General features: G+C 39.9%; 1 protein-coding gene across 1 annotated transcript; it reads right to left on the bottom strand.

Moving 5' to 3' along the window:
- Window positions 1-10,098: 10,098 nt before the first annotated feature.
- Window positions 10,099-22,880, bottom strand: LOC139384002 (matrilin-3-like). Its single transcript, XM_071128629.1, has 4 exons — window positions 22,699-22,880; window positions 20,565-21,136; window positions 12,981-13,094; window positions 10,099-10,285 (listed from the first exon to the last, which is right to left on the bottom strand). Exons 1-4 carry the CDS (start codon window positions 22,878-22,880, stop codon window positions 10,239-10,241), a joined length of 915 nt encoding a protein of 304 aa, XP_070984730.1. The 3' UTR covers window positions 10,099-10,238.
- Window positions 22,881-27,977: the final 5,097 nt, after the last annotated feature.

The following is a 27,977-nucleotide window of genomic DNA, read 5'->3' on the forward strand; positions in this document are numbered from 1 at the left end:
TGAGGCCAAAGAGGGTTTTATAAATAAGCATCAACCTGTGGATCTTGCATCAGCTATACATGGCCAGTTTACAGAGGAGTATAGAGTGCAGTGTTGTGTCCTGTAAGGAGCATTGGTGGCAAATCTGATTGCCGAATAGTAAAGAACATCTAGCCACTTGAAAGAGTACTCTTACCTGCAGATCTATAAATCACGACTGCGTAATCTAGCACAGGTAAAATGGTCATCTGAATCAAGGTTAGTTTGGAAGCTGTGGTGAAAGAGGAGAGATTACGATAGAGGAAACCAAGTCTAGATTTAACCTTAGCCTCAACTTGGATATGTGCTGAGAGACGGAGAGTGTACCGTCTAGCCGTACTCCCAAGCTCTAAACCCTCAGAGGTGATAATCACACCGGTGGGGAGAGGGGCATTATTTTTACCGAAGCACATTACCTTTGTTTTGGAGGTGTTCAGAACAAGGTTAAGGGCAGAGAATGCTTGTTGGACACTAAGAGATTAATTGCTGTGATGGGAATAGGGAAGTTGCAGTGACCATCCATATTACCATATAATCACAGTAATCTCCTTTTATGCACTCTGGGCATGCTTTGTTGATACCTAATTTGCTAACCACCATCATTGCCTGGTACTCAAGCCTCTATTGTCCCTTTAGCTACTTCACAGGAGAGCCGTTTGAACGTAAACTTCATTATTTTTATCAAAAGGCGTTTTTTTGCAAGAAATGCCATCTCCAACATGTGCCTTAATAACAAACGTGTATGCCATCTGTAATTACGAGCCAGGTAGGTTTAGCCACAGTAAAAAGTCAGCAACCTTCCCGCTAGCCATGATTGGCTTAGATAATGAGAGGGCTGGACATGCCGAGAGGAGTTTGGATTGGTCTGCCATATAGCACGCTTCTGTCTATTTGAGCTGGTCAGTATGTGTAGGTAATCCTGTCTAACACTGCGTTTTTTAAATATATGGCATAGTAAAACTGCATATGGATTGTTCTCCACTTGCTGGAGGACCAAGTTTTGAAATCAGTGGAATTCGATCATGATAGCGAAGGAAACACCTGTCTATGAATTACAGTACATCTTCAAACTAAGGGCAACTATTACATCCGTGACAGGAGACGCGTCTAGCTAGTTACATTTTCTGATATTACACGTTTCTAATTTTGACAGAAAGTGGTTTCATTTCAAGTTAAAGCATTTCAAGCTAACGTTAGCTGGATGGCTCGCTAGCTAACGTTACTTGTATGATCTTATTATTTGTATCTCAGAGCCATTTGCTTGGGTTAAGGCTAAGGCTAAGGTTAAGGCTAAGGTTAGCTAGCTAAGATTGAACCTGATTGGTTAGATACCTTCAGATTCATACCGGGCAGTAACGTCATGAGTTGGGATTAAGGTTCATTGTTTAGCTAGCTAGCTATCGGTCTTAACAAAAGCTCCACTGTGCAAGTCACCATTTCGGGGGCGTTCAGAAATTCAGTCTGGCCATCTACTCTGATTTCAGAGCACAGAATAACTGATGAATTTACGAACACTCGACACCCGTTGAATATGGCAGGTGTCAGTAAACGTCTGCAAAAAAAGCGTAATTAAATTGCTGCCTGCAGCACAGTTATAGTCACCAATGCTCTGGATAACATGAAGACAGCCTAACTAGCTCTACTAGAGCGAGTAAAATGGTCAGAGTTTGGTTGGGGGCTACAGCTTAAGAGTGTGTGAATAATGCTGAATGGGTCTAGGCAAAGGAGAGCTCTCCAGTAGGCACCAAAACATTCAAAGACAATTTTTTCAAAAGTGAGGTTCAAAAGCAGAATTACTTTCCCATTGTTCCTCAAATGCAACGTATGACATACCATTTTGTAGCTCTGTGTCTTTCTTTTATCCAATGTGAAAAACACAATTTCTAATTTTGATACATAAGACTGAATCAAGGCGGTAGTTACTACTCTGACATAAATGCAAATACAATCAAAAATCAAATCAAACACAGAACAGTAGGCCTATGGTACTTTTAAAACTCCCCTCACTGTGATGATCAATTTGAAGAAGTTCAACAGCAAGTTGAAACAGTTAAAAAAAATGGGTGTTGTGGATGTTATTTCAAAGCCTAACACAACGAACTGGACAGCACTTCCTAAGCTGATATTTTATTCAAAACATATGCATATTAGAGCCCAGCCCGAAAAAAAAACATAATACAATTTTTGATTGTGCTGTTTGTTATACAATGCATAGCCTACCGCATATTACACATGGAAACATAAAACTGATTTAAGATATTTTGAGTACATAATTGGTCTAGCTAGCCTAAACTTGGGTTACCTTGTGCTACACATGCATGAGAGAGAACGTATAGCCCTAGGAGATGCGGTGTAATGATTGTGCAAGGGCGGCTTACAGTTAACATACAATTCGTGAATTTGCATTTGATTATGAATAGCCTATTAATAGGGTATTTTTTATATTTCCATAATCAATTGGGTGACAAAACCTTTAGCCATACAGAATATCTCACCACCATGTGTTTCTATCTCCTCCTCGTTCTCCTTTATTCCTTTCTCGAGAGCACAGAGGGGCTGTCAACAGTTTAGAGAAATATGTTTCATTGCGAAAACATGTTACTATCAAATTTCATTTGGTTTCTGAAATTAAGCAATGGGTAGCTGCAGGAACACGGTTTGAGAGCCCATGGCATAGAGTTTGGGCAGAGACAGCATGTTCCTCAAACATTTGTTCAAATCAAATTTATTTATATAGCCCTTCGTACATCAGCTGATATCTCAAAGTGCTGTACAGAAACCCAGCCTAAAACCCCAAACAGCAAGCAATGCAGGTGTAGAAGCATGGTGGCTAGGAAAAACTCCCTAGAAAGGCCAAAACCTAGGAAGAAACCTAGAGAGGAACCAGGCTATGTGGGGTGGCCAGTCCTCTTCTGGCTGTGCCGGGTGGAGATTATAACAGAACATGGCCAAGATGTTCAAATGTTCATAAATGACCAGCATGGTCCAATAATAATAAGGCAGAACAGTTGAAACTGGAGCAGCAGCACGGCCAGGTGGACTGGGGACAGCAAGGAGTCATCATGTCAGGTAGTCCTGAGGCATGGTCCTAGGGCTCAGGTCCTCTGAGAGAGAGAAAGAAAGAGAGAATTAGAGAGAGCACACTTAAATTCACACAGGACACCGAATAGGACAGGAGAAGTACTCCAGATATAACAAACTGACCCTAGCCCCCGACACATAAACCACTGCAGCATAAATACTGGAGGCTGAGACAGGAGGGGTCAGGAGACACTGTGGCCCCATCCGAGGACACCCCCTAACTGTAGGCTAGGCTACTTGATGATAGATTATTTTAAATATTATTGTAAGAGTAGGTCTACCTACACAATAACCTCATATGGGGTTACTGACCATAATTTGGCTTTGTGGAGAGCACAGCACATTGAAGAAAATATAGCTCTACAGGAAGAGGTGCTGCAGATAAATTGAAAAAAAATTGCCAAATTATATAATTATCTCTATAAATAAATGAAATCATTGAAAATACTACACCAGCATAATTTAGCCACAGAGGATCAATAGCTTGTTTAATAAAAATTGCTGTACATTGTTATTTGTCACATTATGAGCGCATAGACCTAATCTACAGTCTGGAATCCTGCAATTGGGCAGCCAGTGCAGCAAATATAAAACAGCTGATTGTTGAAGTGTGGCTGTCAATGAACAGCAGGCAGCAGCTAGAAGGTATTTCGCAATATTTCAAAATAAATACAAAATGCAAAAATCTGTTTGAATAGGTGAGTGCCACCAGAAAGTTGGTGGACTATAATTTCCTCGCCTAAAATCTGTATATCCACTCTTTTCTTTGGCCTATGCTATTGGTTGCATTTAAGACATGTGGCATTAAAAAATAGTATTGTAATGTCTCCAGTCATGTAAAATGATGTACAATTGCAGAAAATGATTTTAGAAAATACATTTTTCTTTCTCGGACCCACAAACCCCTCAGCCCCTGGTCTTCAAGACTGAGCCCCGAATGTTATGAAACTCTGGTGATGGCCCTGCGGTACAGGCTGGCGGCGGGGGTGTAATGGTGTGGGGAATGATTTCCTGGCACAAGTTAGGCGCCTTGACACCAATTGAGCAAAGTTTACATGCCCTGAAAAATCCCACGAGTAATTCAGGCTGTTCTGCATAGGGGGGTCTGACCCGATACTGGATGGGTGTACCTAATTAACTGTGTATATAGCCTAGATTAAGTTAAATAACCCTGTCAACTTCACAAGCTGCTTGAATTATACAATAGCTCTAAAGTAGCCTAATATAGAGAAGACTGAGCAAGTTGGTTCCTGACACCATACCGTAGGTCTACTTTCTGATTAACACAGGTGGATTAATACTGCTGGCAGAATAAGCTAAGCTCATTATGGGTTTAAATGGTTTTTAACACACAATTAGCTACTGTAGCTGTTTCAGAAACATTTTGAATCTGAATCACATGGGCTTGTAAACATTGCATAACACAACTAAGCAAATCTGGATCTTATAGAGGTAACTTGTGCTGGAAAACCAGCTCACCTGTCTTTGTCTCCAGCTTCAGGACTTTGAGAAGACCCTCATCTCTTCCACAGGCTATGAAGTCTTTCTTCCAAGACATACACTTCAGCCATGTGTTGTTTGGGATGGCAATCTGCGAGAGAAAGAGGGTTGTGCATATAGCTAGAAAAATAACTTTGTGTTGTACTGGTGTAGGCTGAGAAAGGACACTGATTGTATCACTCATGCCAACAGAACCTCTGAAAAATAAGACTACTACCCAAGATGGGAACAACTTATTTAATGACCTGTAAATGGCTGGCTCACACATGGTAGAGACTGTGTGCATGATGGTCATGAAAACAATAATTACAGAGCATGCAACACCAAAGATTGGCAATGTCATATGACAATACATGTTGTTGCTCTCTGATTGGCAACAAAAAAATGCAAAGCTGTTTCACGCGTATCGTCACAAATATCTGATAGCTTAATGTCACGGAAATGGATAGATAAACATTGTTGCTGTCAATTCTAATTTACAATGGATGGGTCTAATCCTGAATGCTGATTGGTTTAAACCGTACTCCAGCTGGTGTCTATTCCACAAGTTACCACCAGCTAAATCTATGACTTCAAAATGCCTATTTACTCTGTTCCATCTGATTGCGCAGTCCACTCCATCAGCCCAGCCAGGCAATTTATAAACTTGATCTCCACTATAAAAAGCATCTAGACAGTATCTCAAATTTATTTTAGACTAACATTTAGTTTTCAACAGTGGCGATTTGTATAAACCTTGCTCTCTGGAACATTGTTGCAAAATTCAAATTCTATCTCCAGTTGTCACATAGTAATGAACGAGTCGGGATGAGACAGACAAGTAGGCAGCTTTTCTCAGCTAGTCGAAATCATGAATCAGCATAATTGTTATGGATGTATACAAAGAAATATCAATAGAAAACAGGTCAAAAGAAACAAAGTGCAGCTAGTTTGCAGTCTTTCCAGCTTCAGTTCAAAGTGATTGAGTTAGCTGTGTTGTTGGCTAGCTCCTCTGAACAACAGTGTCCTGACGAGGGAGCACATTTTCTCTGCCAGGTGAAATCATTAGGTCATTGTTATAGATGTATCCAAACAGTTTAAACAAATGCAAATGCAGCTACTTTCTTGTTTTTCTGGCTCTGCTGTTTGATGTGACTGTAAATTAGCCGTAGTTGGCTAGCTAGTAAGCAAGGGATAAGCCAGTATGGCAATAGAATATTTATAATGAACGACGGGGTTGCGTCCATAGATACAGAACAAAAAGATTTAACGATTGGGTCGCGTCTCTGGCAACCAAGCCGATAGAATGAACGACCAGCCAGCTTGGTAGCAACCCTAGATTTGTGTCAGGATTTGTGGAAGGATGAAATAGTATGAATAAATTAATCAAAATAACGTTAATGAAAATATGTAAATCATTATTTGAATATGTTGGTAACCCGTTGAATAAAAGTGATAAACTACCTAGCAGCTTGCTTGTTTATTGAAGTTAGCTTGAGATTCAGACTTTGCTGTCAAACAGTTTTCTTACTAGATACTGAATATAGCTAACACCACACAAGATACATTCATTGGTAGATATTTATTAATTTAATCTGAAAAGTATGATTTCCTCCATGAATTCGTTTAACAAGCTAGCTTTTTTGCATCACTTCCACGTTATCCCTGGTAACCACACACTAGAAAGTGCATCATCGAGGCTTCAGCTCTCAACATTGTAGTAACTGTAGTCCATAATGATTTCTGTGTTGTGTTGTAATCCTTGTTGGTTGCACTCCCTTATGCTTCTCTTTAGAAACTTGGGAAGAGTGAGCATGTACATGTTTGTCTCTTTATTCCAAGATTATTATCTCAAAAGAGAGAATATCCCATTCATTTATGTAAACACCTCTGAAATGGGAAATGCCAGAGCGATGTATTAGAATATCTATGGCTCAGTCTGGGAAATGTGGCATGCTTGTCCACATTGGCAACATTATGCCATGTTTTTATCCTACAGCTATAGTCTGTTACATTCCATTTGAAGTTCACAATCTTTTTTCAGCCTCTCCATTCTGAATACAAATTGTTTGGTAGCTGATAGACAGCCAGCAAAGGTATATTTCTTATGTTTGTTATATTGTGCTTGACTTATTTATATCCATGTAACACTTAAGTCTTTAAGACATTTTGAAATGTTTACTGTGCAAAACAAATTACAGTCAGAAACAATGTCAAAATTACATTTGTTCAAAATATGTATTTAATGGATACATTTGTTCTGTTTTTGGCATCATTAAACTGAAGATTAACCTTTATGCGATTAAACTGATTAATCATGTAACTGTAGTCAACTAGGAATTCGGGGCACCAAGGAAAATATTTAGATTACAAAGATATAATTTTCCTAATATATTTTAAATTCTGATTAATGAATTCTTCTTTACCTCACGTGAGTCTCATTCCAAACGTCGCAAATTGTTGGTTATCTGTGCGAACCCAGTCTTCACTATGAGTCATCCATACATTATTAACTAACTAAACAATCACAGAAGTGCACACACAAACAAACAAAGTAAATATAGTTACAAGAAATGATAGGGGAATGTGCCCTAGTGGGCTAAACTGGCATGGCGGCTTGTTGTACAAAAGGGAAGTGGGGGTCGGCTGAGATAAGACAACACACAGTTGATAATTATAACAATTGAAATGCTAATCATTTGCATATGAACGCTCACTCATTTGTGAACAATTGCAATCAAAATATATATTTACGCTCAGTGTGTCATCGGGGTCTCTGTTGAAAAGTTTGTTTCTGTTGGAGAGTTTTTTCCGCCCTCTCTGTCGTGGTTAGAATGGGTAGTTCAGAGTGACATTCATTTATGGCATTATGGATAGATGTTTCGGCGGTTGTCGGTCTTTGCGTTCAATGATACCGAATTACTAGCTGCAGACTAGTAATTAATATCAAAGACTTGTTCTTATTCTGTCGGTATCGATAGTCTAAGAGTTTAACCACGTAAAAGATTCAGCAGTCTGGTCTCAAACCTTGGCCCTCTCATTATCGAGGTAAGCTGGTCTGCAACCTTTGTCCTCTCATAATTGAGAGCAACATGGTCTGTTGATAAATTCTCAAAGTGGGGGTTTTATTCGGGAGAGCAGAAAAGTTCCTGTCCCAGGATGCCCGACCATAACTGTGCTCATGGGCAGTCCTCTGATTTAGTTAAACTCCAAAGGGAATTGGAGTTTCCTTCATTAAACAGTCCAAAATCACATTACACAATTTCACAAACAGTATCATTCTCATTCATCTTATACAACAATTAGATGTAAGCCTCATATCTGAGGGTATTATATAAACAGCGTTATGGTAATGTGGCCGTATTGCCTCACATGAGTTTCAGAAAATTGTACCAAACGGACCTGTTCGTAGCTGGTTTCTTCACCGATCTTTTATACCTTCTCCAGAACATAAATGTTGTTCGGACCTCAAGTTCTGTGAGGTGGAAGAAATTATTTTGTTCTCTATGAAAATTCACTCTGTCTCTATACTGTGGCCATGAGGAGATAATTTACGACCTCTCTCTGACCACAGCAGCCTGGGTGTAGGAGACAGGGAAAGGGGGATGGGGCTTGCTGTACCCAAAGAGGGCAACGTCATGACACATTTGTACAAACATCCAAAATGTAACCCATTTGGAAAGTATTCAGACCCCTTGACTTTTTCCACATTTTGTTACGTTACAGCCTTATTCTAAGATTTTGCTAAATTATAAAAAGTACTTTGTTGAAGCACCTTTGGCAGCGATTACAGCCTCGAGTCTTCTTGGGTATGACGCTACACCTGTATTTGGGGAGTTTCTCCCATTCTTCTATCCAGATTCTCTCACGCACTGTCAGGTTGGATGGGGAGTGTTGCTGCGTAGCTATTTTCAGGGCTCTCCAGAGATGCTCAAGTCCAGGCTCTGGCTGGGCCACTCAAGGATATCCAGAGACTTGTCCCGAAGCGACATATGTGTTGTCTTGGCTGGTTGCTTAGAGTTGTTGTCCTGTTGGAAGTTGAACCTTCATCCCAGTCTGAGGTCCTGAGCACTATGGAGCAGGTTTTCATCAAGGATCTCTCTGTACTTTGCACCATTCATCTTTGCCTCAATCCTGACTAGTCTCCCAGTCCCTGCCTCTGAAAACATCCTCATAGCATGATGCTGACACCACCGTGCTTCCCAATAGCGATGGTTCCAGGTTTCCTCCAGACGTAATGCTTGGCATTCAGGCCAAAGTGTTCAATCTTGGTTTTATCAGACCAGAGAATCTTGTTTCTCATGGTCTGAGTCTTTACGTGCCTTTTGGCAAACTCCAAGCGGGCTGTCATATGCCTTTTACTGATGAGTGGCTTCCGTCTGGCCACCTTACCATAAAGGCTTGATTGGTGGTGTGCTGCAGAGATGGTTGTCCTTCTGGAATGTTCTCCCATCGGGTTCTTGGTCACCTACCTGACCAAGGCCCTTCTCCTCTGATTGCTCAGTTTGGCCGGGCGGCCAGGTCTATAAAGAGTCTTGATGGTTCCAAGCTTCTTCCATTTAAAAATGATTGAGGCCACTGTGTTCTTGGGGACCTTCAATGCTGCAGACATCTTTTGGTACCCTTCCACAGATCTGTGCCTCGACACAATCCTGTCTTGGAGCTCTAAGGGCAATTCCTTCAACTTCATGACTTGGTTTTTGCTCTGACATGCATTGTCAAATGTGGGACCTTATATACACAGGTGTGTGCCTTTCCAAATCATGTCCAATCATTTGAATTTACCACAAGTGGACTCCAATCAAGTTCTAGAAACAGGATGCACCTGAGCTCAATTTCGAGTCTCATAGCAAAAGGTCTGAATACTTATGTAAATAAGCTATTTCTGTTTTTTATTTTTATTACGTTTGCAAAAACTTCTAAAAATCTGTTTTCACTTCGTCATTTTGGGTTATGGGGTAGATTACTGAGGATTTTATTTATTTAATCCATTTCAGAATAAGGCTGTAACGTTACAAAATGTGGAAAATGTCAAGGGGTCTGAATACTTTCCGAAGGCACTGTATTTTGATATACACACACAAACTACACAAAAATGCACACTTCCTTTTACCTCATCAACACAAACCGTAAGCCACATGAATATGACAAGCTCATTTTCTTATTTAAATACAAGTTAAGGAATACTCAATAATTATGCATTAAAATTACATTTAATGTGTCTTTCATTTATCTTGCAAATGCCACAATAATGAAACATTATCACTTGTCAGTGATATAGCCTATTGCTTCCTCTACACTTTCATTATAAGTGGAAGATAAAATACATATGGAATATTGTTAACTGGATAGGTGCTACCATGGGGAGCAAATTATTGTGCAAAGAAATCTACTTCGGTCTTTGTTCTTAGCCTAAATGGGATGAAATGGGGGTTATCTGTTGTGAGAAAATGGAACACTATTGGCCAAGTCATTCAATGGTAAACAAAATGTCTTATATGTACAACACATCTACTGTATAACCTCCTTCAATCTATACCTCCAAAATGGTCTGTTGTTAATAATGAAAGTTGCTAAAAACAGGAAAACTGTACAGACATTTTAGATTGAGGTTAACTGGGTGAGCTCTGAATGGTCTCTTTGCAGCATCGTCTTTAGAATCAACGCATTCGTCCAAACTGGGTCACTTTCCTCGATAGATCATCTAGTGGACATAACAGTCAAGGAAACATTTGTCTTCTTCAATACATATACACTATATACATATCAGCAATCTTAAACTGTCATAGTTCTTTGTCTCGGGAATCGGAAAGGGTAACAGTTTAAAGTAGAGCAATATATGTAAACATTACTGGTGTAGCACACACCCCTGTAGCCCCCGTAAGGGCCCTATAAGTTTTAGGGGCCTCCTTATGGGGAGGTTGGGGTCCCCCCAGATAGCATATGAACACATCACAAAACATGATTTTCTTTTATTACGTGGAATTATCTCTCAGCCATGGCAAAATGTGTAGAATAGCAGGAAAATAGCTCAGGGATTCTTGAAAGTCAGGAAAAAAATTTTTTTATAGTATTTATTTTGCATTATTTGAGCTGAAATTTTACATTTACAGGAATTTTATAAGTGAAGAAAAAAAATCCACAATAATTCATAATTCATTTCCATGTCGGCTCTATGTCTGGAAATGCCCTCGTCCGGATCTAAGGATCCCAATTTCAAACTCTCCAAAAATGTGTTTAAAATTCAAAAAACGTCCAAAAATAAATATTAACTGAACATTATTGTATGTTGTTCCTTGCATTAAAGAATATTTCTCTCAAAACATTGCGTCTGGAGATTTGGTTAACTGCGTCATATTTTTTAATCAGGAATGAGCAGGGTCAGTTATACCATAAGGACCCTTTATTATTGTCCTCACTACATGTAGTGAAACAAGACAACTCATTATCTGTAAAGTTCTCCACTTTTGATAGATTTAAACAAACAATATTGGAATCACCACAGTCACAACCATAAATGGTCAACTCCATCTGCCTGATAGATTAAAATAGAATATAAATTTTGTTTCAAATATGTCATTTTTAATTAGGTTTTATAGTCATAAAGCAACTGAGGAAAAACTAAATTGCTACTGTGTATACCACTTGAATGATTTTTGTCAACTCCGTAAAATATCAACTCGGTCAGATTTTTGTTTAACGTCAACTCTGTCAGAGTCCTGATAGAGTGGTTGTTTTTAATAGGGGATTTTCCAGTTAATCATTTTTCATATTTTACAAATGCCTGTTTTGAGTCTCAACGTCAACAGTGAAGAGGCGACTCGGGATGCTGGCCTTCTAGGCAGAGTTCCTCTGTCCAGTGTCTGTGTTCTTTTGCCCATCTAAATATTACATTTTTATTGGCCAGTCTGAGATATGGCTTTTTCTTTGCAACTCTGCCTAGAAGGCCAGCATCCTAGAGTCGCCTCTTCACTGTTGACATTGCGACTGGTGTTTTGCAGGTACTAATTAATGAAGCTGCCAGTTGAGGACCTGTGAGGCGTCTGTTTCTCAAACTAGACACTCTAATGTACTTGTCCTCTTGCTCAGTTGTGCACCGGGGCCTCCCACTCCTCCTTCTATTCTGGTTAGAGCGAGTGTGCTCTAACTATGTTCTGTGAAGGGATTGTTGTACGAGATCTTCAGTTTCTTGGCATACCAGAGGCTATTCCGGGATGCTGGCCTTCTAGGCAGAGTTGCAAAGAAAAAGCTATATCTCTGACTGGCCATTCAAAATAAAAGATTACGATGGGCAAAAGAACACAGACACTGGACAGAGGAAGATTGGAAACAAGTGTTATGGACAGACAAATCTTAGTTTGAGGTGTTCGGATCACAAAGAAGAACATTCATGAAACGCAGAAAAAAATTAAAAGATGCTGGAGGAGTGCTTGACGCCATCTTTCAAGCATGGTGGAGGCAATGTGATGGTCTGGGGTGCTTTGGTGGTGGTATAAATTGAGAGATTTGTACAGGGTAAAAGGGATCTTGAAAAAGGAAGGCTGTCACTCCATTTTGCAACGCCATGCCATACCCTGTGGACGGCGCTTAATTGGAGCCAAACAGGACAATGACCCAAAGCACAGCTCCAAACTATGCAATAATTATTTAGGGAAGAAGCAGTCAGCTGGTATTCTGTCTATAATGGAGTGGCCAGCACTGTCACCGGATCTCAACTCTATTGAGCTGTTGTGGGTGCAGCTTGACCGTATGGTACGTACAGAAGTGCCCATCAAGCACTCCAACTTGTGGGAGGTGCTTCAGGAAGCATGGGGTGAAATCCCTTCAGATTACCTCAACAAATTGACAACTAGAATGCCAAAGGTCTGCAATGCTGCAAATGGAGGATTCTTTGATGAAAGCAAAGTTTGAAGGACACAATTATTATTTCAATTAAAAATTATTGTTTATAACCTTGTCAACGTCTTGACTATTCATTTTGCAACTCATTTCGGGTATGTTTTTATGGAAAACAAGGACATTTCTAAGTGACTGCAAACAGATGTGTATATGTTTAAAATGTATATATTGTATATATAAAATGTATATATTTAAAATGTTGTTAATATTGAGACAAATATTGAGATTTCCCATCTTTCAAGAATCCCTGAGCTCAAAAACAGCAACATTTTCTCTCAGCCTCATGGAAAATGTGTACAATAGCATGAGATTAGCTATAAAACTGCAACATTTTCTCTCTTTCCTATGGAAGAAAAATAAATCCACTCAGAACTGTGCTACACCACTGGCAGACATACTGTATGTACAACATTGCTGCTGGTTGTAGTGGCTTTGAGGTCTTGTAAAATTGCTACATAAATAAATACCACCCATTATAAAACAATGGTGAGGTAAAAGGATATGTTTGCTGGTCAGCTCCTGTATGGTGAACTGCATCTTCATCTGGAAGGCAATCTGAGCCTCACACATGCACGCGTTTTCACTCAGCTTATTCCCACTCATCTCGTTCACATCCTCTGAAAGAGACATCAGTGGCAGAAGTGAATCATTAATAAATTGTACATTTCTATATAGAAATGTACATTAAGTAACTCCAGTTCCCATTTTAAACAAGTTATAGCTAACAAGTTGATAGGCTACTCAGTATTACACAGTAAAGTGTAATAACGTGACACTGAATCCACACCTAGGAATCTATTAAAACCCTTTTCCATATTGGTTACAAGGAAACAAATTGTGGAGTTACAAATTGCTACCAAATATTAAGCCTTTTGCTACGTGGTTTTGGAGCAACTTAATGAAAAGTGTGACAACTAGTTGACTTAATGTAAAGTCAATACTACAAATACATACATTGCATACAGTCAAATGGTGTCAAGTGCTTTTTGAGGGGAAGTCAGTGGTAAATCAATTGGGTTTTGCAAAAGGTTAACAATCACTTTAAGGCTTTAACCAAGGCGGTGGGCCAGCCATTCATTCAAGCACTTGTTCATCATAACACAAACCCATTGTCACATATACTCCCTCTCCAGCCTCTAGGTCATCAGGTTGCTGATTATCCCGCACACCTGTCACCATCGTCTCGCACACCTGTGCCTCATGACACTCACCTGGACTCCATCACCTCCTTGATTATCTTCCCTATATCTGTCACACCCCTTGGTTCTTTCCTCAGGTGTTATTGACTCTGTTTTCATGTCAGTGCGTTGTTTGTGTTTCGTGGTCATTGTTTCTTTTATTCATTAAAACACTCCCTGAACTTTCTACACCCATCATCTAATAGTTCATATACTTCGATTTTCAAGGTCTCCCAAAGATTTGAAGCAAACCATAGGTGATAGCATGCAATTTGAGATAATCAGGCATCGGTTCAACAAACGCATGAGGCCAAAAACAAGTCAGAAGGCCCGAGCTCCTTTGTGTCCTTTTCCTGTGTCTAAATCCTGTTCCGCTAGCAGCTAGCTCATGCTGTACCTCCCTATGCTCATCCATTTCCTTCTTTCTTACTTTGGCACAACTTGCTCTTTAAGGTGTGAGCTATGGAGTCGATGGTGCTAAAGTTGGCCAAGTGAAAGTAATGCTGGCTGTGGGGCACAGAGGCTATCTCCTGGAGCTCTATGTCCTCAATTATAACCTCACCGACTGTGTATATCTCCACACCTGGGGAAAGATAGGAAGACCGGACAAGGGTCACTTAGACAAACCCAAAACTGAGGTAGGGTAGATGCAGGGTTGGGGGGTAATGGATTACATGTAATGGATTACAAAAACCGGTAACTGTAATCCATTACGTTACCAGCAAAAAATATTGTAATCCGACAACAGATACTTTTGAAAAACGAGATGATTACTTCAAGGGTTACTTTTAAATTCTGAAAGGATGTTTGTGAAAAAAATCAGACACTTCTGTTTTCTCAATTTATATTCAAATCAGCATTGAAAACAGGAGCAAGTTTAAGTTTGTTCCACCTAAGAGACTCTGACCACAAGTCAGAGACCATTATGTGTTTGATGGATCGCAGGAATAGGCGTTTGTAGTCCAAGCTATGTCTTCCAATGATACGACTGCTGTCGACATCCAAAGATTACCCAACGCTTGGAGGTAAGGATGACAGTAGTGGTGTAGTCTATGGCGATAAGGATATCACTTATCATTGATATCTACATAGTGCATCAATGTGATTCACACTTCTGCTCTCTCATTTAGCTATTTGCGCCTTACGGATTGTGATTGTTGTGGATGGCTGTTCACAAATCTAAATGTGTATTTGAACCCAATAATGGTTGAATTCAAAAAGTTTAAGCTGTCTATCAAATCATTGTTTTTGAAACCAGTGGACAGCCAGTGAAAAATGCGTAGTGAGTATCCAAACCTGTGGAAAAAAAGTGTGGCTTTTATTGCTCAATCTAATTCAGGCTGATGAAAAAAGAAACATAGGCCTAATGGACACATGCTCAAATTTGCACACTTTTGATAGATTGCCAATTTAAGTCTGTAGTTGTTACATCAATTTTTGGATGTATAAATGATATATATGGTATATATATATATATATATATATATATATATATATATATATATATATAGAAGAATATAACTTGTAAATGCCTCATGAGCTTTGTTCAACTTCAACCCAAAATATAAGTTAGTTTTTCTCCAATATTTGTAAACATTGTAAATATAAACAAACACTGTATAGCTTCATAACATGGTCAAAACAATAATTGTGATATCATGGATGCTCAGTCCTTGCATCCATAGCTCTGTCTATTAATCTGAGAGTGGTTACATTTCTACAGGCCCATCCCTCAGCTTTTTACCAAAACAGAGGCGGGGCGACAGTTTTGTTATTGTTTCCATTTGTGGATTTGCCCTTTTAAACAGCTGTATATTATCAAGATATCAAAGAACACCAACAAAAAAAGAAAACAATAGGCCTACAGCAAATGCAGCACATGGCATTAATATTTCACATGTAAAAGCACTTTTCAGTAGTGCTCAAAGCATGCCATTCCATGAGCCCAATCAGTCATCCATGACAACAAAATCACAAACAACAGAGTAGGGCTGTCTAATAAGTCCTTAGTTTTGAGGTCATGCTCAGGTAAAACAATTAGGCTAATCTATACTTTCATATTTCCAAGGGCTATAACATTTATTGGAATGACTGCAATTCTGATAGACCTTGGTTTTTAACGTGAATATATCATTTAATTGTATTATTACATGTAGTAGAAAGTGATTGGTTAGAAGAAGCCTACATAACCAACCCATGGAGTAAAATTTTACATCCACATTCACTACCGGTCAAAAGTTTTAGAACACCTAAAGATTTTTCTTTATTTTTACTATTTTCTACATTGTAGAATAATAGAGCTCCTACATAGAGTAGGAGTGAGCACTTGTTGGCTGCTTTTCCTTCACTCTGTGGTCCAACTCAGCCCAACCATCTGAAATTGGTTGAGGTCGGAGGATTGTGGAGGCCAGGTCATCTGATGCAGCACTCCGTCACTCTCCTTCTTGGTAAAATAGCCCTTACACAGCCTGAAGGTGTGTTGGGTCATTGTCCTGTTGAAAAACAAATGATAGTCCCACTAAGAGCAAACCAGATGGGATGGAGTATGGCTGCAGAATGCTGTGGTAGCATGCTTGTTAAGAGTGCCTTGAATTCTAAATAAATCAGACAGTGTCACCAGCAAAGCATCCCCACACCATAACACCTCCTCCTCCATGCTTTACAGTGGGAAATACACATGCGGAGATCATCCGCTCACCAACATCGCATCTCACAAAGACACGGCAGTTGGAACTAGAAATCTCAAATTTGGACTCCAGACTATTTTTCCACCGGGACATATTTCCACCGGTCAAATGTCCTTTGCCCATGTTTCTTGGCCAAAGCATGTCTATTCTCATTATTGGTGTCCTTTGGTAGTGTTTTCTTAACAGCAATTCGACCATGAATTCCTGATTCACACAGTCTCTGTGTTAACTCTGTGAAGCATGTATTTGGGCTGCAATTTCTGAGGATGGTAACTCGAATGATCTTATCCTCTGCAGCAGAGGTTACTCTGGGTCTTCCATTCCTGTGGCGGTCCTCATGAGAGGCAGTTTCATCATAGCACTTATTTTTTTTTGCGACTGCACTTGAAGAAACTTTAAAAGTTCTTGACATTTTACATATTGGCTGACCTTCATGTAATGATGGACTGTCGTTTCTCTTTGCTTATTTGAGCTGTTCTCGCCATAATATGGACTTGGTCTGTTACCAAATAGGGCTGTCTTCTGTATACCCCCATAACTTGTCACAACACAACTGATTGGCTAAAACTCACGAAGGAAAGAAATTCTACAAAACTTTTAAGGCACACCTGTTAATTGAATTGCATTCCAGGTGACTACCTCATGAAGCTGAATGAGAGAATGCCAAGAGTGTGCAAAGCTGTCATCAAGGTAAAGGGTGGCTTTTTGAAGAATCTCAAATTGAAAATATATTTTGATTTGGTTAACACTTTTTTGGTTACTACAGGATTCCATATGTGCTATTTCATAGTTTTTATGTCTTCACTATTATTCTACAATGTAGAAAATAGTAAAAAATTAAGAAAAACCCTTGAATGAGTAAGTGTTCTAAAACTTTTGACCGGTAGTGTATGGCCAGCTATGCAAACTTTAACATTGATTTATCCTGCAATATATGTTATTCAATTGGTAACATACATTACATTTCTTTATTCTTCAAATGCCTCTTAAGGGGAAAGTAACTGAATGTAATCAGATTACGTTACTGAGTTTGGGTCATCTAAAAGTTACGTTACTGATTACAATTTTGGACAGGTAACTACTAACTGTAACGGATTGTGGACTACAGGAAAAAGAGAACCGAGCACTTCCACATTCTCATTGACGGGGCTGCAGTAGAGCTTCAAGTTCCTTGGCGTCCACATCACCAACAAACTAACATGGTCCAAGCACACCCAGACAGTCGTGAAATGGGCACAACAAAACCTATTCCCCCTCTCAGGAGACTGAAAAGATTTGGCATGGGTCCTCAGATCCTCAAAAGGTTCTACAGCTGCACCATTGAGAGCATTCTGACTGGTTGCAAGACTGCCTGGTATGGCAACTGCTCGGCCTCCGACCGCAAGGCACTACAGAGGGTAGTGCCAACGGCCCAGTACATCACTGGGGCCAAGCTTCCTGCCATACAGGACCTATATACCAGGCGGTGTCAGAGGAAGGACCTAAAAATTGTCATAGACTCCAGCCACCCTAGTCATATGCTGTTCTCTCTACTACCACACGGCAACCGGTACCGGTGCGCAAAGTCAAGGTCCAAGAGGCTTCTAAACAGCTTCTACCTCCAAACCATGACTCCTGAACATCTAATCAAATGGCTACTCAGACTATTTGCACTGCTCCCCTCTCTTTTACACTGCTGCTACTCTCTGTTGCCATCATCTATACATAGTCACTTTAATAACTCCACCTACATATTACCTCAACTAACCGGTGACCCCGGAACATTGACTCGGTACCGGTACCCCACTGTATATAATCTCGCTATTGTTATTTTACTGCTGCTCTTTAATAATTTTTTCCTTTAATGGATTTTTCTTATCCATATTTTTCTAACTGTATTGTTGGTTAGGGCTCGTACTGTGGCTTGCGATAGTATTCACCACCTTGGCATTTTTCAAATTTTCTTGCCTTACAACCTGGAATTAAAATAGATTTTTTGGGGGTTTGTATCATTTGATTTACACAACATGACTACCACTTTGAAGACGCAAAATATTCTTTATTGTGAAACAAACAAGAAATAAGACAAATATGCACGCTCAAGTTTTGTTTAACTATTCACCCGAACAAAGTCAATACTTTGTAGAGCCACCTTTTGCAGCAAATACAGCTGAAAGTCTCTTGGGGTATGTCTCTATAAGCTTTGCACATCTAGCCACTGGGATTTTTGCTCATTCTTCAAAGCAAAACCACTCCAGCTCCTTCAAGTTGGATGGGTTCCATTGGTGCACAGCAATCTTTAAGTCATACCACAGATTCTCAATTGAATTGCCATTCCAAGACATTTAAATGTTTCCTCTCAAACCACTCAAGTGTTGCTTTACCAGTATGCTTAGGGTCATTGTCCTGCTGGAAGGTGAACCTCCGTCCCAGTCTCAAATCTCTGGAAGACTGAAACAGGTTTCTCTCAAGAATTTCCCTGTATTTAGCGTCATCCATCATTCCTTCTGACCAGTTTCCCAGTCCTTGCCAAAGAAAAACATCCTCACAGCATAATGCTGCCACCACCATGCTTCACTGTGGGGATGGTGTTCTCTGGGTGATGAGAGGTGTTGGGTTTGCACCAGACATAGCGTTGTTCCTTGATGGCCAAAAAGCTACATTCTAGTCTCATCTGACCAGAGTACCTTCTTCCATATGTTTGGTTTTCACCAAAAAGCATGTCGGAGACTCCCCAAACGTGTTTGCTTTTTTTCCTTCAAGCAATGGCTTTTATCTGGCCACTCTTCCGTAAAGCACAGCTCTGTGGAGTGTACGGCTTAAAGTGGTTCTATGGACAGATACTCCAATCTCAGCTGTGGAGCTTTTGAGCTCCTTCAGGGTTATCTTTGGTCTCTTTGTTGCCTCTCTGATTAATTCCCTCCTTGCCTGGTCCGTGAGTTTTGGTGGGCGGCCCTCTCTTGGCAGGTTTGTTGTTGTGCCATATTCTTTCAATTTTTAACAATGGATTTAACAGTGCTGCATGGGATGTTCAAAGTTTCTGATATCTTTTTTATAACCCAATCCTGATCTGTACTTCTCCACAACATTGTCCCTGACCTGTTTGGAGAGCTCCTTGGTCTTCATGGTGCTGCTTGCTTGGTGGTGGCCCTTTATTAGTGGTGTTGCAGACTGGGGCCTTTCAGAACAGGTGTATATATTCTGAGATCATGTGACCGATCATGTGACATTTACATTGCACACAGGTGGACTTTATTTTGTGACTTCTGAAGGTAATTGGTTGCACCAGATCTTATTTAAGGGCTTCATAGCAAAGGGGGTGAATACATATGCATGCACCACTTTACAGTTCTTTTTTTTAGAATTTAGAAGTAATTTTTAAATTACTTCACCAATTTGGACTATTTTGTGTATGTCCATTACATGAAATCCAAATAAAAACCAATTTAAATTACAGGTTGTAATGCAACAAAATAGGAAACACGCCAAGGGGGATTAATACAAGGCACTGTAAGTAAGCATTTTACCGTAAGGTATTCGGTGCATGTGACTAATACAATTGAATTTGATTTGATTGCATTTAGAAAGTAACCTATGTCTATTTGATTTGATTTGAGAATGGTTTTTGTGACTGCACTTGAAGAAACTTTCAAAGTTCTTGAAATGTTCCATATTGACTGATCGTCATGTCTTAAAATAATGGACTGTCATTTCTCTTGCCTTATTTGAGCTGTTCTTACCATAATATGGACTTGGTCTTTTTCCAAATAGGGCTATCTTCTGTATACCACCCCTACCATGTCATAACACAACTGATTGGCTTAAACGCATTAAGAAAGAAATTCCACAACTTAACTTTTAACAAGGCACACCTGATAATTGAAATGCATTCTCTACCTCATGAAGCTTGTTGAGAGAATGCCAAGAATATGCAAAGCTGTCATAAAAAATACATATATTTAGATTTGTTTACCACTTTTTTGGTTACTACATGATTCCATACTGTTACTTCATAGTTTTGATGTCTTCACTATAGAAAATAGTAAAAAAGTAAAAAAATAGTAAAAAAAACTCTGGAATGAGTAGGTGTGGCCAAACTTTTGACTGGTACTGTATGTATAGTGTAATTGTTGTTTATTGACGTTTTCATGCAGGGTTCATCTGCAAAAGAAACCATGGTCTCAGCATGACTCCCTGCTTAAATACAGATGAAATAAATAAATAAATTGCCTCACTCTCTTACCACACAGGGTTTCCCTGAACTTGGACGTGAGCTTCTCAATGACGCCGTAGGTCTCCACGTAGAACACGTGTTCATCCAGGGGCAGACTGGCCATGAGACGCAGGGACTTCATGTCCGCCCTGTCCACCCCCACTGCGTAGATCTCAATGCCTGCCACCCTCGCTGCCGCGGCCACCTCCTCCACTGTGTCCTGGGGACGTCCATCGGTTACGATGATGGCCACCTTGGCAATGTTCTTGTTAGCTAGCCGGGAGCCTGACTCCTCAGTGAAGGTCTCCTCCATGGCCGTCTTGATAGCCAGGCCAGTCATTGTACCAGCAGCTAGAGATTTGATGCGGGCCAGCGCTGCCTTCAGGCCTGCCTTGTCGAAGTGCGTCTTGAGAAGGAACTCGATCTTCACCGTGCTAGCGTAGTTCACGACGGCCACCCGCGTGGCATCCGAACCAACGTCGAGGGTGTCGACCATGTCAGCCAGGAAGATTTTGACCTTCTCAAATTCTGTGGGGCGCACACTACGTGAACTGTCGATAATGAACACCAGGTCTAGGGGCCGGCTTTTGCAGTGGGTTCCTGCGGAGGGAAAATTGTGACATTGGTTTTAACCACCCAGTGTGGAATGGTTCTCTCTACACACTTTGACAGAGAACTGCTAGTTCCTCTGTCACATCTACTGTATTTCAAACACATTCAGGTTTCACATTCAGGTCTGGAGTTACTGAGGGTTTTAGCAAGTCAGCTTGATGTGTTTTACTGGTGAGTTTACTAGGTGCTACTATTTCAAATAGATTGCATGGGAGCGTTAGTTTTAAGCGGGCAACCATTTATGCTTCAGCACACACAGCAATAATACTACAAACAGCAGTAAAAATAACCGTTTTAAGAAGTCTGAAGAAAAAGTGGATGAAAGCTTAGTGAGAAAGCTTAGTGAGAGAAGATTCTGAATATTTCCGAGGAAAGTAAACATGGACACCAAACCAATTTCAATGTAATATAGTAAACCAAATAGAAGGTTCATGTTTACTTCTCCCAAGATTCACCTGCAGAGGAGGAAAAAAACTACAGAATAGTGACTTATATGACAGCATCTGCTCAATCCCAGGACAAAGAGATTGTAAAAGGAAGGGAAAAGGAAGAAAACCACATACAAACACCAACAGAAGAGGGGGGGTTCCGATTCAAATTTATACTCAGAAACCAATCAGTCCATGAGGGATTCAATCAAAATGAGGTTTTTGTTTTTTGCCTAAAGTCTTCTACCTGTGTCAGCACTGATGATGCCGCTTGGGGTACTGACCGGCTGTTCAAGTGGAGGGGGTGGTGCTGTGGGCCGGAGGTACGTGACTGGCCATTTCCCGGGTGGCTGGTGATAGCTATTAAACCTGTAATTATTGTCATGTACTTTGGGCCACCATGACGGAGGAAGAGGGAGAAGTAGTAGAGCAATGGTTATTTTGTTTGCCTCAAGTGCAATAAGATGCCTATGACTTACATGGTGATGGTGTGAAGTACATTAGCCTGCTGTTATTAGCCTTAAGCATCAGTGAGAGTTTGTCTGCTAGCAATTGAGACTATTATCCATCAGCATTTGTTTATGCTTATTGCAGCTACCAAGCTACCAACATACAGTCGGTTGTTTCTCAATTTCACACAACGTAAAGTGTTCTGAACTCCTGGAAAAGTGCTTCATAAATCCATTATTGTATGGAAATAATAGCCATAATGTTTAATATAGCCTGGCCCAAAGGTTTGAGTACACATTGACACCAGTCCTTCCTTTGGTGTGCTATTTGGTTAACATTTTCCAGCTAACGAATTTCAAAATGTATGCAATTGTATGGGAAGATAAGAAAGTATATTTACAGTAAAAAATGAATATCTGCCTTTATTCTGTAATAACCGAGGATTGGCCAATACCCGCTTAAATTTCAGAACTTTTATAATACATTGACGCCAATGCCAAATTATCTCAAATGTAAAGTCATGAAGAGCAATAAAACTTAAAGGAAAATAAATGTGCGTACTATTACAAAATAGCCTACATTGTACGAAAATGAACCAACCTCCCAAATCAATCGTTTTTTGATTCTTAGACAACTGAGCTGGTTGCTGAATATTTCCAATTTGTTGCTGTCCTTGTGGAGCACTCTGAAACGGTTGTTGCTGTTGAATGCTCCGCTGAAATGTTTGCGGTGGCATGATAGGGCTGTCTGCGTGATGCTGCCGAGGATGGTATCCTCCATGAAGTCGGTATGTTCCTTGGACCTCCATAGCGAGCAACGACATGCAACAGACGAGTCCTCCGATTAACAGTGTCATCCTGTGGCAGTTGGTTCTCTTAGGTAAGCTACTTCTCAAGAAGCAATTCAGAATACTAAACCATGAATACAAACATTTGCTCTCTGGGGGCATATTTAACCATCACCAGGCTAAACGCGTGGGAGAAGGTCGTCCAATCCAGAGGTGAGAAGAAAGCATTACACACGTTTTGGGTTGGTTTGTGCGACCCGAACAGTGGCTATGGAAGGCAAACTATGTGATGTTGTTCTGGAGGAGAAAAGGGACGTAATTTTGTTTTAATTGTTCATGCAAAGTGCGACCTCTAGCGTTACATACAAGCACATGCAAGCTTATTGGTGTGATCAGTTTTATTCTCAATTTGATTCTCAATTCATTGATCTAATACACATCTAACACAACTACAATTGATGAGGCCTATATCATTAATATTTATATCATTAATATTTGCTTAGTTTAGATTATTAGTTTGTTGGAGTTTCAGTATACAGGTTCATAAAAGAGTTGTCATTAGAAACTCAATTACTTTGTTACAAAAAAGCATCCAATGTTAATGTTAATGCTAATAGATACCGATTTTTTTTGCATATTGTTTTATGCAAAGTTCCATGCTTCTTATCGCTATTACTGGTGACCGATTTTCTGTTTGTAGTGTTTTCAGATTATGTTTCTGATGGCATTCTTGTCATTGATAATTGATCCCTCAGGTCAAAGGTGAAGCCCACAAAGATCTGGAGAAGGCTGGCCAGGATGCAGGAGATGCAGAGAGTGAAGGCCATGCCAAAGAGAGGGAGACTGACCTGGCAGGTGGTCTACGTTGGCTTCCCCAAGAAAAATGGATACAGCAAAAGCAGGCCAGCAGGGGAAGCATTTCCAGGAAGCAGAAGTAGCCTCTGGCCACGGGCAAACAAAATGGCCACCAGAAGGGTGACGACAATCCCCAAGACTTTAAATGAGACTAGAACAATGGTGAAACCGTCAGTCCACCCCAGGTGGTCTGTGATTTTTACTCTCTGGATTCACTCAACCGGTTTGCACTTTTGGGACAATTCATTTGGTTCCATTGTGACAGACAAGCTCAATCATTGCAGTATTTGAGCCGATGCAGGTCTGATCTGTGTTCATAAAGGTGTCTGTCAGATGCATCATAAGGCATGGCAATACAATGTGGAACAACTGGTTCCTACAGTGATGAGGTGTATCTATCAGTGAAACACTTTGTACCTTGACTCTCCCTTCAGTGGGTAGAACAAGGAAGGAGGTTTGGCAAAGCCTATTGTCCTGTTTCAGCACGTATTTGCATATTTCCCATAGGTAATGCCTACTCTCTGAAGTTAACTTGGATGATTATCCTTCTAAACAACATAAATTAAGTTGCTGTCGTGTGTGTGTGTGTGTGTGGCTGGATCCAGCCCGTGACATATTTCTATCTGGCATGCCTATCAAATATGATACAATATTGTGTAAAACATTGAATTGGTAGATGCATGGACATTTTTACTTTATGTCCCCTTTCCCCCCTATTTTAGACATGCGGCGTGACATGCAGAACCTCAGGCTCACCCCAGCAGAAGCAGTGCTTGATCAACGCCACCCTCAGCAAGGAGATGTGCTGGAAGTGATGTACTCTCTCTTACACTCTGGGGTAAGACATCATTTAACCATCACAGATATAAATTCCCACTGTGCCCATGATAAAATGACATTTGAATTGTCTTGTACTACTGAATGAAACTGTGAGGAGATGCACTCAGACCAGCCTTTGTGATCAAACTTATGTAAACTACATTACTTTAGTTGGCTGCTTTGAGCAAAGCTTGAATATACAGTGCCTTGCGAAAGTATTCGGCCCCCTTGAACTTTGCGACCTTTTGCCACATTTCAGGCTTCAAACATAAAGATATAAAACTGTATTTTTTTGTGAAGAATCAACAACAAGTGGGACACAATCATGAAGTGGAACGACATTTATTGGATATTTCAAACTTTTTTAACAAATCAAAAACGGACAAATTGGGCGTGCAAAATTATTCAGCCCCCTTAAGTTAATACTTTGTAGCGCCACCTTTTGCTGTGATTACATCTGTAAGTCGCTTGGGGTATGTCTCTATCAGTTTTGCACATCGAGAGACTGAATTTTTTTCCCATTCCTCCTTGCAAAACAGCTCGAGCTCAGTGAGGTTGGATGGAGAGCATTTGTGAACAGCAGTTTTCAGTTCTTTCCACAGATTCTCGATTGGATTCAGGTCTGGAATTTGACTTGGCCATTCTAACACCTGGATATGTTTATTTTTGAACCATTCCATTGTAGATTTTGCTTTATGTTTTGGATCATTGTCTTGTTGTCTTCTGTATACCCCCATAACTTGTCACAACACAACTTATTGGCTGAAACGCAAAGAAGGAAAGAAATTCCACAAATTAACTCTTAAGAAGGCACACCTGTTAATTGAAATGCATTCCAGGTGATTACCTCATGAAGCTGGTTGAGAGAATGACACGAGTGTGCAAAGCTGTCATCAAGGCAAAGGGTGGCAAATTTGAAGAATCTCAAATTTACAATTCGATTTTTTAAACACTTTTTTGGTTACTATATGATTCCATATGTGTTATTTCATAGTTTTTATGTCTTTAATATGATTCTACAATGTAGAAAAAAGTTCAAAATAAAGAAAACCCTTGAATGAGTAGGTGTTCTAAAACTTTTGACCGGTAGCATATTTCTGGACAATTTGCTTCCCTGAAAACAGGTACTGATAGGAGGAGCAATATGAGTCTGTCAGAGGTCATTACTCAAGATCAGGATAGTGATGGAGGCTTTGGTGGTCCACACAACCAAGAAGCAGGTGTCCCTTCCAGTGATATGGAGCTGACCTTGGACCTGGTGCCAGTAAGGATGGTCTTCACGGAGGTGGTAAGACCCTCCCTACTTGATATAGAAATCCTTCGACTTCCCTGCCTCTTCAATGGTAAGGTCCCTTGCACCATAGGTATACTTGACCTCCACCACAACTGTTTTGTATTTGTTATTTTATTTCACCTTTATTTAACCAGGTAGTTCAGTTGAGAACAAGTTCTCATTTACAACTGCGACCTGACCATGATAAAACATAGCAGTGCGACAAAAACAAACGTACAGTCAATAACAGAAAAGAAAAATAGAAAGAATCTATGTACAGTGTGTGCAAATGTAGAGGAGTAGGGAGGCAGGCAATAAATAGGTCATAGGGGCAAAAATAATTACAACTTAGCATTTATACTGGAGTGATATATGTGCAAATGATGATGTGCAAGTAGAGATACTGGGGTACAAAAGACCAAAGAGATGTAGGTAGACTTCAGGAAGCGTACAACACCTACCTCTGCAACATCTATCAGTGATCAGAACATAGAGATTGTATACCTGGGTGTCCTCTTGAACAATAAGCTTCAGTGGAGTAAATGTACAGACCTGATGTACAATAAGAGTCAACAGAGAAAAATCTGGGATCTTATAATGTTAATTCTACTATACGGACTCTGTTTTACAAATCTTTAATTGAGAGTATTTTAACTTGTTGTATTGTTTATTGGTTTGGCAATGCCACTGTCAGCCAGAGAAATATGCAGAGAATGATTATCACCATAGCAAGCAAGGTACTGGATGAGATCTTTAAGTTCAGGGCCCTCGGCAAGGCTCACAAAATAATTTTAGACCCAAGCCACCCACTGTACCCAGACTTTGAACTACTCCCCTCTGGGCGCAGGTATAGGGCACCCCTAGGCAGGAAAAACAGAACTAGACAATAATTTGTGGCAGGTGTGATATCCCTCCTAAATAGCTTGGGCTCATGTTACTATCGACCCAGGCTCTTTTTATTTGTATGTAACTGTTTATGAAAGTTGTATTGTCAATTTGTTTTGTATTTAAACGCCACTTTAAACATGTACATGACACTGCAAAAAGTCAGTAAAGTCTGTAGAGCTAAATCAATAAGAAATATAGCTGAAATGTTCAGGCTTTGTCATTCTGTGATCAAAATTAGACCAGATTATTATGGATAAGAGAGAATATTTTGACTTGTCAAATGGAAATCAAGCATCGATCATCATGTCACCAGAGTAAGACCCTCAATATTTATTGGAAAGCAGCATGAAACTCATCACCGTACACTTTCACCACCCTGTGAAGTTCATCATACATGATTTAATCTGTAGCCTAATAAACTGCATGCTTTACCGAGTCGTAGTGGGAGGACCACACACCATATCATTGTGTGCCTCAAAATGTCCTTCGATATGATGGTTATTATATCAATATTTGCTCATGAAGGCGTTCCCACATAATACACAAAACGATCCCACAAATGATCTTCCAGCATTTATAAATTTACAACCAAAATTCCTGTTTCCATCACAGCCTTCGTGATATGTTTTATATGATATGACTTTACTCTCATAAAAACTGTGGATGGAAAGGAGTCTAACATGTCTCTCTTTCAACAGTTTGTGTTTGGTAAGGTTGGTCTCTTAGCAGTCGTTGCTATGGTTATTAACTGTACTGTACAGATGGAATGTAAATCACAGAATATTCATTTGGTAGTGGCAGCAGCATAGAAGTTTTCGGGAGAGACAGATTTACTGCAGAAGAGCTACAGGATGTTGAATAATTTTTTTGTGGGTCCCAAATGTGTAATTCACACTTATTTATTTATTTGCACCAAAGATAAATAGTGATAGACAACAACACAGATAAAAAAACATATTTAAAAAAACGGTGTGCTAAAAAAAAAAAAAAAATATACAATACAAAAATAAAAAAGATAACAAAACCTACTAATTATAAATGTATAAATGAATTTATCAGTAATCATGAGAAAAAAAAATATATATTTGTTTTGTTTAAATGTGTGTCTGCATGTGAGTGTGTGTGAGAGTTAGGTTATATGGAGGAGATTACTGAGTAGTTTGGTTCATCAGGCTGACCCGCAGTCTTCGCTTGAAGTTATTGAGGGATGATGAGAATGAGAAGGCCGATTGTGGATGAGGTGGCATCGATGATAATAACGAGAAATTGTTTTTTGGTGTTTCTATGAAACAGAAATCGTTTTTTGGTGTTTCTATGAAACAGAAGGAGCG

Source organism: Oncorhynchus clarkii, chromosome 25, assembly GCF_045791955.1.
Source record: "Oncorhynchus clarkii lewisi isolate Uvic-CL-2024 chromosome 25, UVic_Ocla_1.0, whole genome shotgun sequence".
In the NCBI taxonomy this organism is placed as follows: domain Eukaryota; kingdom Metazoa; phylum Chordata; class Actinopteri; order Salmoniformes; family Salmonidae; genus Oncorhynchus; species Oncorhynchus clarkii.